General features: G+C 38.2%; 1 protein-coding gene across 1 annotated transcript in view; it reads left to right on the plus strand.

Moving 5' to 3' along the window:
- Positions 1-14,456, plus strand: part of Mesr6 (misexpression suppressor of ras 6) — a 482,514-nt gene extending 468,058 nt beyond the window's left edge. Inside the window, exons 7-8 of the mRNA XM_070667652.1 lie at positions 8,172-8,390; positions 10,057-14,456. Of these exons, the coding sequence (XP_070523753.1) occupies positions 8,172-8,390; positions 10,057-10,189 (352 nt within the window). The 3' untranslated portion in view covers positions 10,190-14,456. The remainder of the gene's footprint in view (positions 1-8,171; positions 8,391-10,056) is intronic.
- Positions 14,457-14,773: the final 317 nt, after the last annotated feature.

The following is a 14,773-nucleotide window of genomic DNA, read 5'->3' on the forward strand; positions in this document are numbered from 1 at the left end:
TATTTCTTTTTTTTTTGTTACATGCACGTATGCGCATACGCGCGAGAATTCTTTCTCGACATGCGGGCTCGATAATTCGTGCGAGGTCACGTCGCCACCAGGGCCAGCGTCCGCGAAAAGACATAAAACCTTCCGATCTTTGTGATCCGTGGACGGGAACCAACGCGCAGGATCTTAATTCTCTTCGTGGCTCTTTATTAAGAACCGGAGATGAGTAATTGCACGTCGTGCATTTGCGTACCTTTGCTTGGCTTAAGGAACAATGGGATACTTATCATATTAAAAAGCAACCGCCCGCTGAGCATCGAATGCCACCAAACTGTTTCTCACTTAGATCAAACTTGAGAGTCGGCCTTTTTTTTTCTTTTTTTTCGGACATGCGAAAAAAATGTTAAATTGAATGAATGAACGATTTGCCGAAACAGTAGCACATTTTACATTTTTATTGAGAAGATATTCGAGGGGCACTAAAGTCATATAAAATATATGAGCGAAACGATCTTACCCTCTTTCCGTTACCGTTTTTATTCGATGGGCAAAAATTACAATCGCAAAACCAAACATGGCATAAAAGATCAGGCCGCGAGCAAGAACGAATATAAATATACGGCCAGAACGTCGGAGACAAAATACCGTTTCCGCCGTATCGCGAAAAAAAAAGAAAAGAAAAAAAAAAGGACGAAGGGAGCGAAGAACTTTCTCCACCCCTTCCGTCCCGCCAAGTCACGGCCGCCGCGAAGTACAAGGATAATTGCATTAATTTATTCCCGATCCGCCACAGAAATTCTAGATCCTTCGGGCTAATTACGTTATTAAAGGACTCTGCTACTACCCCATACCATCCCGTAGGATTACGGGTTCCCGATAAAATTCCTCGAGGAGCAAAACGCCCGATCTCCTGCCGCGCGCCATCGCTCCTTGACACTATTAAATTGCGATTTGCACCGGCGAATCACGGCCGGTAGGTAGATTCATGCCAATAGTAAGTAATATTCAAGAGTTTTTTAAAACTGTTATTACGGCCGCTCCCTTGTCTGGCTCTCGAATCATAATCGACCGCGTACAGAGCGACAAAGGGGAAGTTCGTTAAGCCGTTCGCTCCTCCAGAAACCGCTGATTGTACGCAATTACGAAGAGAATCGCTGATCGAAGAGCCTATGCAGTTGCGCTAATTGTTAATTTGGAGACGAGGACTCCTATCTACTTTATACTCCGATAGATCAATTAAAACTTTTATTCAGTCTATTTAATCGTGTCCCTGCCGGATAATAGTGAAAAAAAAAAAAAAAGAAAAAAACGCCTAATAATTTTTGTGAACTTATTAAATAATTTTACATTCGAAGGAAATCAAAACTGCTTAAAATTAATTTTATTTTTAACATTAAAATATTTTATTATTAAATTATTTAAAATAATTCTTATTATAAAAAAAAAATATTTTTTTTTAATAAAAGAAGGGAATAGTCTAAATCTAAAAATAAAAAAGGTATCGCGAAAAGGAAAGGAACGTGAGAAAGTACTCGTATACAGTATTAACAGAACATAGATAAGTAATAAACATCCCCATTAACGAAAATGAATTAATTAGACAGCGTGAGATCTTTCGCTTCCGGTCGGCGTTGCGAGTTTCTTTTAAGACAGCTGATGCTGATGCAGTAGCAGGGTCGAATTTGCATGAGGCCCCATAGAGAGAGACTAACTTGATTATTTCACCTTCCCGAGAGCAACGCTGCTCCCCTTGCCCGAGTAATGCGCAAGCTTTATAATTAGAGAGGGCTGTTTTCATGTAAATCTGCAATGGTAGTTGAAATATATCCCACGAATGTATCAACCAACATATCATATTCCTTTACCATATAATTCTCAATAATGATTTATATGCAACCCATAATTGCGCTTCACGTCTCCGTGACGATATAATATATTTTAAAGTATTTCTTTTTTTTTTTAAATTGAAAACTTTCTTATTATTGGAATTATAATATTACACTTTTCTTTTTTAATAATATTCTTTTACATATGGCAAATTATTATATTGATGAATATTTGTTACAATTAATTAATCAGAAGCGTTAATTAATTTTTTTCTTAAATAACAGTTTTACTTGTTATTTATTTAAATAATAGTAATTACTTTTAATCAAATAAAAATTCAAGATAAGCTAGATGAAAAAAAAACTGTGTAAAAAATTAAGAGAAAAAAAAACGCAGGGAGAGGGGCGTAACCTGGGAAGAAGAGCGGATAGAGCAGGATTGTATAAGAACGAAACAGGCTGCCGGAATTTCTAATGAAGTGTGTGAACTTCGACCCGGTTTCGTAACCTAATTAAATCCGGAACGCGTATGCAAATTTTTGCGCAGCGTGACGGCGTCGCGCTGAAACCGACCCCCATCGTCTTATATACCCTTTCTCTCTTCTCCGCAGTCGCGCTTCCCCAACGCGTTGCCGCACCGTCGATTTTGGCTTCGCACGCACTCGCAATTGTGACCGAACTCGACCGTTAATTAATTAGAAGTCTCCGCGGAGAAGGGTTCGACTGAAATGCCGTTACAAGACCCAGGCGTGCGCGCAAACGAGTCAATAATTTACGAAGGAATAAAGCTCTCTATGGTGCAACCCTATAAGTACTAAACTCCACGATCTCTCGTCAGAATTGTTGTTTAAGATTAATTAATTATTTACTCCGAACGAATAATACGTTTATAAATAATACAGACTATTTTTAATAAAATTTGATAAGACAAGTCCTTCAAAATTTATCGTGTAAAGTTATGTTCACAGTAATTTCGTTAATTTCTTAATTTATCGAGATAAAAGTGATCTCTTTTGTTACCGCGGTGCTATCTGTCACGGGAATATTGTCTGGTCGAGATTAATACATTTTTTGAGTGAATCCTATGCAAGACAAATCGTAGTAACAAAAAAGATCGACCTGTGCTTGACACGATGTCAATGGTCTTTTCAACTTCTGCCGCGGCATATCGGTAGCAACAGTGCAACCTGCCTGTCCCACAATGCAGCTGAATGCATCCAGTATCGACAATACATCCGGGCCGTTCGATGGGGATGAATATCTATTGATTGGTGGCATGGGGCGGCCCCTTAGGATCGTTTCTCGATATAGATGTGTACCTGCTACGGCCCCAAACACGTTCCCGTTCTACCTGCGAGTACGCGCCAAATTATCGTGTCCCGAATGGCACGTGTCACCTGACAGGTATCCGCTTGACATTAACAGAATGATGGAAGCTTCCAATATCACTAATGGCTGCTACTTAACTAGACCAGCAATTTGAATAGCTCCAAACATCGACTTGGAAATCCCTCATTACTATCTGTTTATAATTCGCATCTTACCCTAATTGCGATATAATTAATTACGCTAATGATGCTCGGAATATGTAATAAGCATATGTGCTTAATTCTATAATAATTCTTAATATACACGTAAAAAGTAATAAGCACAATACAATTTTTTTTATTTGTAATTAATTATAATATAATTGAAATATATTAATTGATTTATTTCATTGGGTGAGCTTACTATTGGATAGAGAAAAGTTTGCAATACAGGCTACTAATGTGTAATGCGTATAAATATGGGAACACTGTTCACTTCATTATCATCCTAGAGCATATGGTAATAGATAACGGAAATTTCGGGTCACGCATAATAAACGTTTACCTTCGATCATACGCGTGAACGCAGCTGGGTCTATATCCATTATAGATCGGTAACTTGATATCGATGCATTTTCCTAACGCTCGGCAAACATTCGTGTAAAACAAGTTCGGTTACGTCAGGCCGGAGAAAAGATCGAAGATGATGATTCTTTTGGTATGCAAAATCGCTAGGTATAACAACTCTTTCTTTTGCGCTTGACAAACATTTAATTTTCTCGAGCGTTTGCGTTACAAATTTATCGTAAAACTTATTTAAATAATACTTATATATAAATAATATTCGCAAAAATAATTGCACATTTCTTTTTTTTTTTTTTTTTTTTTTTTTTCGGTGGTTATCTGGCGAGGCCTGTGAAAGTTTAAACAAATATTCATTACAATGCTCGTGCGTGTTAAGATCTGGCGATCTGCTCCTAGCGATAAGACGCAACGTGCGAACCCACGTCTCACGATTCGCTCTAATGAAACCTTAAAATGCGTATCGAATGTCGGTCGCCTCAGGGAGATCCCGAGATGGATCGCGGATACAGAAAAGGACGAAAGCCCTTCGCATCCGGATACACGTTCCTGTCCTGTCGCTCGTACGTCAACCCTCGTTGTTTTTTTGCCGCGCTCTTAATAATTGATCATCTGATTACGATACATTATACCCTCCCTAACTTCCCCACCCTCCTCCCCTTCGTTTCTGCTTGAGCATACTGTCGGAGGGCATTATTCCTGCACCAAGAGAAGTGGTATCGGAAGAGATGGAGAGACTCGGGAGAGAAAGAGACGGCGATAGGCAGCAGGCGAGAGAGGGAAACTTTTTCTTTCCGCCGCGCCCGGCGACGGACGGCCATTTGCATATAGGCCCCCTTATCGACAAACACACCGGGGGCGCCCTTCGTAATGAGGGCCCCCTCCCCTCGTTCAACGTCCCTCTTTCCTTTATTTTTTCAACGTGGACCGCCATTGTCCGTTAACTCATTCGCCGGGACATTCGTGGACCAGTAGTAGTATCTCGCTTTCTTCCTCGTTATATCGTTCTCTCTTTTTCTCCCTGTCTCCTTCTCGCACTCGTTATATCAGAACATAGTAGCTTGTATTACGATATAAAAAAAAGAAAGAAAGAGAGAGATAGGAGAGTAGAAAATAACAAAACCGGTCGGTCATACGTCGAAAAATATGAATCGTACAGATAGAGGCGGATGCGTTGGTGCTAGTCTCTCGTGACATCTGCTTCCTAGAATAAGCACAAAAAAAAGGTCCAAAGAGATCTCTTCGCGATCGTTTTTACCGCGTATATAATTGTAGCCGTGACAGCACGCGGATAATACCCTACCGCTCGATATCGCTCCGCGCGACTACCGTCAGTAATACAAAGGGCAAAAAAGAAAATATTTCATACACGTAACAAATCGTCGAATCACCGCATCTGTAATACTGTTTGTTGCTTTTTAATTTTTGTTTTAGCGAGATCTTGATAATAAAGCACACAATAGCAGCGCGCAAAAATCCGACGTTTTTCGCGACGAACGACAGTGTTGCAAATAATGTTGACAAATGCCTCAGGGGATTAAAAATTTTTATCAATTTCGACGCTGACGTTCTGTAAAAGCGTGTCAAGGGTGATTATCGTTTATCATCATCTTTTAGCACTAGGCATTAAACTTCCTAACGTATTATATCTTAAAATACATCTTTATTAAAACAAAATCAACCTGGAATCAAAAGTAAGACCAGAGTTTTTATGTTACCTAAATTTTACACTTTACGAATTTAATTATAAATACTTGTCTTTTATTAATGTGAAATATTTTTGTAATTAGACTCATTAAAAAATTAAAGTAATAATGTTTAAGATAACAATTTCTTTATACAATTTACTGCGTAAAATAATTTATTAATATTGATTAAAAGATACTTTGATTTTTTTTTCATTTTTTTCAGTTTAGTTTTTTGTCTGCTAATTGCTTGTGTTGCTTTTTTTTTAATTAATAATATTTAAAGCAATTAGAACATTGCTATCATGTTACTAGCAAAAGTCTTTCTTTATGGTGCACCTGGCACTTTACAAAGATCGGAATTCCACAATTATCTGCAACTTCCCAGCGTTCTAAATTGCAGGTATTAAATTTGAATTACGCGAAGAGAGGGCTGTAAACCTAATGATTTCTCGAATCTTGTGGTTCTTAATGGATCGCGCTAACGATGCGACCTCGCTTCTCAAGATTGAATGTTCACGAAATATGCGACGTTAAAATATAATCATGGGATGAGTATAATAACTCATCTATAATTATACCTATCAACGGTACCTAAACGTCATCGATCAAGTCTCATTTCGTTCAAGTACTTTTTAACGAAACGTTTTGATTGCCGAAATAATATACGCGAGTGTAAAATGCTCAATGAAAATTTCCCAAATTCTTACCCTTTGAACATTTCGAAAACATAAATGACTCTTTCATTTTATAATTTTAAAAATATATAGCGTTAATACTTTATGTATAACACGTTTTAATTTTTTTAATACATTTAAATACTTTCCTGGCCGCGTTAGCTTTAATTCAGCTATTCAAAGTATTCTCGCGTATCTTTGAGAAATAAGTACCAACGATTGCCACACTGCTGCGAGAATACGAATCGCTCGCACTGTTGTTCGCGGTAAGTTACATGTACGAAGACGCAGCAGCGTTCTCGTTCCCTCAAGATCGATCGTTAACCGGCATTGTTACCCAACCGTCAGGATAATCTGCGGTAGGAATCACGAGCTGTGATAGATACGAAGAAGCGGGCTCGTGTGTCCGGCCCAGAGGCGGCTAGGGCAGGTGCGACTCTCAGAGAAATAATTAATATTCAGCGAGGAAAAAGTGGGCGAGAAAGAAGGCCCGACGATGGCCTCCTCTTATAAACGGTTGACGCGTTAGCGGCTGAGGTGCGCGCCGCTTGCTGGCCGCGCACCTGGTACTACGGATACAAAGAAGAAAAAAGGAAAGAAAAGAATAATCTTCTCACCAATTACGACTATTACAAAAAAAAAAAGAGAGGAAAAAAAAGAACGTTTGGTTACCGTGATCATCTAAACCCAAGACCGCTTAACTTAATTCGAAAATTATGCGCTGAGCCGTGCGTCAGCGGTGAAATGATACAGCGTGGAGGGTCTGCGTGCGTTTCCGTTATTAATATCAAAAGTGTCTCACCTTCCGGTGCGTGCGCCCGACCAATTTACGTCGGTCGCGCGGCAGCGGATCGTATCCGCGCCCTGTAAAAGACACCCTCGATTTTCTCTTATCGAAATCCACATCGATACGCGTGTCCGCACTTAGAAATTCCGTTTTCCAACTTCCGCCACCGACTATGATATTTCCTTTATTTCCCATCTAATTGCACGATAGATTTTAACCGCCACATGGTTTCTAATTACCACCGTTCCCCGTTCCGAATGTCGTTTGTCGAAATTTTTTATAATAAACATCGCTTCATTTGAACCGCTGTAGAAACGAAATACAAGATCTTATCTTACTCTGTTTTCTTTCGGAATTTGATTTGTGACGGTAACTCGAGTCCACGAAACGCTATAATGATGATTACAGTTTACGCGAGTATCGTAATACGTTTGAAAACGTCCTATTAAGAAGACAGGTTTACGAAGCCCGCCATCGCGATTCCCGCATCGTTATTCTCAATGATATCATTATCAGTAATCTAAATAAAAAAAAAAGAAAATAAAAAAAAAATACCAGATGATCGCCCCTGCTTGTCAACGGAGGTATCGTCCGATCGTGCCGCGCCAGGAATTGCAGCTGCAGAAAACGAGGAAAACTTGTGATCAGATAAGAGTAAAAGCAGAGGGCGGTATAAGGGAGGGAGATAAAGAGCGTTTGTAGAGGAGAAGAGGAGAAGTACAAATTACGAGCACCCGGAACCGTTCTTGTGGCCGTGTTAACTTTCGTCGCGTGCCTTCAGGAAATACCTCAACTTTTGCAGCCACGTGCTATCGTTGGGGCATTATAAACTTTTCATCGTTCACCTTTGTCCTCCGCCTACCTTCATCCATCGTTACGCGCGTCCGCGGTAAAGTTTACAAATTATTTATGCAATCGACTTTTTCGCAAACAAACCTTTGCCATGAAACAGACTTACTTTTCATTTTTCTTCTTTTTTTTTTCTTTTTCTTTTAACGAACGCTTTTTGATAAATGTTTGTGATTTTACAATGGTTAACACATTTGATTGATTTCGTTAGTATTAATTATAATCAATTTTACATGATTATTTAATCAATGTCTAATAAAAAATCGTCTTTAGTTGACTTAATAAATCTACATTTAACATCTTTAATAAATATAATTTAGATAAAACAAATGCGAAAATACAACAGAACTACTCGCTTAATAAAGCTGACAATTACGATACTTAATAATTTATATTATTATTTCATTTTATAGCAGCAAATTTATTTTATTCTACAGTGTAATAATTATGCATAATTTTATATGTTACAGATACGAAGCTGTGAATCTGCTTTTTCAAGAAGTTACCAGCGCTTATAGAGACTCGGAGATTGATTGGATGCTAGTGTACAATGCAGGTAGCACTATAGATGATACAGTTCTACCCGAGCATGTAACCGAACCTAACGATCTCGATCGCTTGATTAATGGAACGTTCAGACTATTTCTGGCGGCTCTTCCTACTCCTCCAACAATCGTCACCATAGCCAGGTAAGTCGCTTCTTTTTCTTTGCTTCAATATATTGTGTACCATTTTTTATGACAGATTTTCTATGTAGTTTTTTTTTTTTAATTAAAACAAAAATTGTAATTACATCAAGTTAATATTCTAAATTATACCGCGTTACCAAAGCATGGTGCCATGTGCACTTGTTGCTGCGTAATATAGACCGGAAATAATTGCACGTACAATAAATTAGCAGATGCAGTTGAGCGTGCAAGAATCGTTTTGCGGTGAGAGGGTTGCGCGCCTCTTAAAGGTGGAGGACCAAAATTAGCGAGTGCGGTAACATTACCGTGCGTATACCGACAATTAGAAGTTCGGATCGTACAAATTGGCTTAAATTTACGGTTACCAAACAACTGAAATTATATTGTCCCGCTTTTGCACGCGAAATCGAATGCCGGCAATACCGCAGATGGCGCAGAAGAAGATGTTAGGTGGGCACAAAATAGAGAAGAAGGGCGGCTTATGGGGGCGACGCGGCGGGGCTGTCCGAAGGGTGGGTTTAGGATCGGGTATACCGTTAAGCCCCACCCTCCAGATAGGCAAGGGTGGGTTTCACATAGGGGTGCACAAAATCAAACCATCTAACTTTCGTGTTCCATAGCTAGATGTCCCTACTTTTGATTTCCTGAAGAAATGTTGCAAACTTCCTTTTTTCAACGTTTTACTTAAATATTAAAAAAAACTACGATGAGGCTTGAGCCTTTGGATTTTGGGAAAATATATTATTAATGGGAATTTTAACGAAACAAATAAAGACAATTAAAAGGAAATTTTTTTTTTCTAAATCACGAAATAAATGTCAAGAAAAAATACTTTTATACATAATAATTAATAGATAATACAAAAAAGAAATGTATATCTTATCTTCTGTATTACTTTATATTATTCATAATTATTTTAAATTATCTTTTTAAAATAGTTACTTCTAACAGCATTTAATACATGCTTGTTTGGAATTATGTTATGGATGTACACACTTATTTTAATACAATGCTACCATTACGTATACATAATTGATGAATTTTAAAGTAAGTGACTTGGCGCCATCTGGCAACGAATGTACGGAGATTCTCCTCAAACTTCCGGCAGAAGCTGAAAAAAAAAAATCGATTTCACCCCATTCAACTTCCACCCTTCGCCGTTTCCCAACCCCCATTTCGGCACATTAGTTTCCGGGAGAGACACTGCCGGATATCGTCTCTGGACAGTTTGCAGTTTCTCTTGTAGTTTGCCAAACGGTGATTAAACAATCGGCGACAAAAATTGACCGAGGGCTGAGATAGCAAATAGAAGAAACGTCGAATCGGCGAAAAAGTAAAAGTAGCAGAAGCAAAAGAATGGAGAAAAATGAAAACGAAGACAAATAAAAAGTATAAAGAGTACAATTCTTTTAATTATCATCTACTTGTGTCGTTAACTTTTTTTTTCTTTTTTTTTTATATCTTTTTTATGTTTTTTATTAACAAAATTAATTGACTATTAAATAGTTATACATTTTTTTTCAGAAAGAAAGTCACCGCGAGATTTTGAACAATGACTTGTTGTCACGTAGCGAGATATTTTATTATAATTCTACGATAAATTAAATAAGGAATATTTTTTTTTATTAACCATGTCTATAATTAAATTAATAATTTTCGTTTGCAGATCTACTGAGGACGATTATACTCCTATCGAAAACGTTGATCAAATTCAGGTTGACGTTCTTGATCAACTTCGCGAACGACTCGGTTCGGAGATCGATATCAAACTGATTTATCAAGATGAAGAACAACAGTAATCTTTAAAAAAGAATGTAATCTTGTATCTCTTATAATTCTTTAATCCCTTTTTGTCTAGTTGTGAAATAAAGATGTAATCAGCATATTTCCTTTTTTTTATTTCTATTAATTATATGAAAATGTGAATTTAATTTTGATCTTAATTTTCAGAATCATTACCTATCTATAGAATTAAAATTAATTATTAAATTAAAGTTTAAATAACATACATCAGCGATATAATAAATAATGTGCATTGATATAAAATATCTCAATTATAATATCTCGTACGGTATTATAAGACTAAGGCATCGCGAACTCCGCGATTCGTAAATTGTAAAGAAAACACGACGAAGTAGGAACGTGATGAGGAAAGTGACGAACATTTGATCACACTACGGCGATTTACATAAGATCAGTGCCACTAGTCCGCTATGAGACGCGAACACAATGCCGATATGAAGGTTGCTGCCCTTTTTTTGGCAGCGAGAGTTGCCCCCCTGCCCTCTTTGCCGATCTTCATTCCACGAGTCTCAGATTTGCATACTTTGGGCCAGTTTCCCACACGTCTCAACGAGCTTCCTTCTCGTCTCGGTCTCTCCTCTCTTGCCTTGCGTATATTTCTCTCTATCTCTCTCTTTCTGTTTCGCCTTTCCATCCTCTTGCCCTCCCTTCTTCCTCCAACGTTCCGCGCAACCCTTTCAGCTGCCGGTGAAGACAAAAAACATAGGAGTGCCCAAAAAAATAAACGTCTTCCTTCTCCCACGATCATAGCGTTTCCTGCTGAGTCTGCTCTTAAGACGTGTCTATTGTAGACGTGGCAAACAATGAACTTCAAAGTAGTCGTGGATATATATTTTTTATTATTTTTTTTTTCTTTACTTTTTTTTGCACATATCAATTTGAAACGATTAATAAAAGCAAAAGACGCGAGCACACCAGCACGGCCCCAGCTCTTGATTTTTATTAAACGCAAACGTGATTTACAAGTATTTTAAATACATTTCTAAAATTAGATAAAAAGAATTCTCTGAAATTATATTTTAACTTCTGCTTTTGTTAATTTTTTTTTTTATTTTTACAAGCGCAATGAGAGATGCAACATTTTCTAAACAGATTAGAATATTTTTGTATTTTATTTTGTATTAATGGTTGTTGATTTTCTTGGGCGAACAATATCGTTGAATTAACATGAAGCGAGCAAGGTGAATGCGGAAGTGCGGTCGCGCGACTAAGGGGCGAACGTTAAGGAACAACCTCAAGGAAAGAGGAGAGAGAGAAAGAGAGAGAGTTTACGAGTCGCCAGCCTCCCAAGTAATGATTGTCGTTAACCGCCGTGCCGTACGGGCCGCTCGCTCGGCCCGCAGCCGAGACTTTTGTATGCTAATGACAGGGTGGTCCGATTTCATCCTACCGGCCGAGTAAAAAATCTTGGGGGTCAACAGACCCATCGTTAGCCCGAGTTTTAAGTCTCCCTCGAGCGTCATTGACCTCGAATTAAAAAACGGGCGCGACCTTCCGTCCCACCGACTCCGTCCCGCCCGGAAATTTTACAACAGAACTCTCTCGCCTCGTAATGTAACACCTCCACTTATTTACTTTTGCTTCTTACACTTTATTTCGCGAATCGTCTCAGACAGTAGACTTTTTACGACTTCAGAAAATAAAACGCGATAATGATATAGTTGTAACTTTTCCAAAAATTTTACTTTCAAAGGTGTTGCTATTTTTTTTATTTTCTTCCCGCGAAAATTATCAGTTATATTAGCCCGTGTGATTAATGGATTAATGAATTTGTTGTAGAACTTTGAACACATATTTTTACATACTATTTTGCGGATTGAAGAAATTAAGTTTAAGTACAAAAACTTTCAAACTCTAGTGCGGTGCAAAAATAATAGAATAAATTAATTAGAAATTCTTATTAATAGCTTTTGTTATCCAGATTACAGTAAATGTAAATATTGTTCTAGCGCGCACAGACACTTTATAATTCACAATTTTCTCTTCTCTCTCACGGTCGTTCGCATTTCATTCATCCAGGTGACACCGTGTCAGTGGGTTCTAAGGGAATTATTCAAAACCAGCCCTGACTGGCAAAAGTGCAGCCGCCCTGGAACTGTAATCCCATACCCGTATCTAATCTGCATAAAAGAGAAAAAACGTCGCGCGGGAAAAAAACAAAAGCGCGACGGAATTTACCCTATAAGCTCTGTAAAATAATTTAACATGGAACAAAACTACTGTGCGTTGCCTCGAAAAATTCCGTTTAAGGTAACGGATAAAACAGAATTATTGACGTTCGTCGATTTCACAAGCTGCCGGAATCGAGAAATTTAATAAAAACTAGGGAATTATGCCGTGAAATATGATACGGGAAGATACGTGTAATTAGCTGCGGTCGCCAATTAAATAATCTCGACGCAACATCCGGTATATTTCGCAGCCCAGTGTCCCTTCGAGGAGCATACTTACCGATTATGCGCGTGACGAAAGAGATCTTGAGGCGAATATGCTAATGCGCGCGACGGTATAATGCGAGGCCGATACGCCGAGGCAAAGCCAATTATAGCACAGGGACCCATCGCGCCTGATACTCCGTTTTGCACGTGGGTCGTCCTCGGAAAGTCTCTCTCCCTCTCCGTGTCTCTCAGCACGGTCGTACAAACGTGAAACGACGAACGAGACGAGGGAAAGAACGCGAGGAGAGGGCCGCATAGACAACGCCATAGGTGGAGGCCTGCAGCATTGTTCAAAAGCGCTATTTGTATTTATTTGGGCCCTTTGTTCGAGCCTTAAGAGATTCATGGGGCGGAATGGGGGAGGGGAGACGAGAGCGACCAAAGAGAAATAGAGAATTTATTCGGAGAACGAGCCAAAGGGTGAGAGAGGTCCACTAGTCGTTACAGATCTACTCTACGTTTCGGTTGAAAAAAAGAATAAAAAAGCTCGCGACACGTGAAGCTGCGACTCGTATCACTAGTGTATTTCGGCGACGATCGCATGAAGCTAGTAAAAGTGACTGCCAATCACGAGTAGGAAGTTATTAATTTAATTTTTTTTTTTTTTATTGCTCTTGCGTGCAGTACGATATTCGATAATTTTTAATTAACTTTATTACACTTTTTTGTAATGTGGAATGTTTTACAATTTTTTTTTTTTTTGTATGGGTTTTTTTTTTGTAAAAAATTGATATAGAACTTAAAGAAGTACTTTGTACGTGTATAAACTTACGATAATTGCACGCGGTAATTTTAAAACATTTTGACAAAGACCCTACGACATGAAGTTTTGAAAGTGCAAGTAGACTAAGTCAAACACTTGTCTCGTAAAGAACTAAGGTAAAGTTATTATCGCGGTACACGGCGAAGATTGCAAGATACGATAAAAGTAAAACAGCAATTAATCATATGTAGGGACCAGAGTCGAGTATTAAAAACAACACTTCTAGCCGACGTAATCTACTTTTGAAATCGGCAACGGGACAACTTTTAATGAAGCAGTTTTATCGAAAATCTTAAATTTGATTTAAGCTAAATGTGTATAACGTTTTCGAATATTTTTACTGTGAAATCGTTGAAATTAATTATGCCGCTTATATCGTACTCTACTACATTTTTTTTTTGTTTCGTTTAACACGCGCTGTTTTTCTTTCTGTTTGAATAAGTTTTTTTGAAAATAAGCCTCACGTGTAGTTGAAGGTGGGCCAACCCGATTCGAACATCCAATTGCGAAAATGCGTTTGTCCCATCGGTGGGAAACTTCGCGTGCTCGTTGGTGCAGTGTGCGACCGAGATGGCCCGATGTGTGCATGTGTGTGTGAATGCATCTCGTGCAGCGGATGCAACTGCGAGTGGTCAGTAGCTCGCAAACCGAGTGACCGCTCTCTCTCGCTGTGTACCGACGTAAAAGTGGCGCGCGAGAGGAAAAGAAAAAAAAAAAAACAGAGCCAGTTTTCGTCGCGTCGTGAACTTTTTTAATTGCATTTCGCGCTCGAAATGCTCCTCGAGTAAAAATTCATCAGAGACAGATGGACCTTTTTGGACGTACAGATGCTGTGAAAATTTCAAATATACGTGAGACGTGTCGCGATAAATATAAATCAAACATAGATATAGTTGGAGTGAGATTGATCAAAGGGAGACATTAAATTGATTATCGTAAATGTGGTTGTCATATGTTAAGAAATAGTGAATTGAATTATGAAATATTTTGATTATTTGTTGGTATGCACGAATCGTGTAAAGCTGTGAAGTTTCATATTTCAATAAAAATACATCGAAAATATTTTTTCCATAATTATATTACACGTATTAATTTATATTTTTAATTTTACTTAAAATTTGCAAATTGATATCTCTTGAAAGTGACATCTTGATAGTATTAAATCGTTGCTTTTATCCATTTTAGTCAAATTTTTCAAGAGACATTTCTGTACGCGGCAAAATACGAATATAAATTAATTTTTGGAGCGGAAAATCCTCAAATGCGCAGGATAACATAAAGCGCTGTGACAGTTTCCTCGTGGACAAATTAAGAAAGGAAACGGAAGTTATGCCATAAGTTTTAATAGCACATAAATAAAGACGACGTTATAATAGAGT

The sequence above is a fragment of the Cardiocondyla obscurior genome, linkage group LG02 (assembly GCF_019399895.1).
Source record: "Cardiocondyla obscurior isolate alpha-2009 linkage group LG02, Cobs3.1, whole genome shotgun sequence".
Classification (NCBI taxonomy): domain Eukaryota; kingdom Metazoa; phylum Arthropoda; class Insecta; order Hymenoptera; family Formicidae; genus Cardiocondyla; species Cardiocondyla obscurior.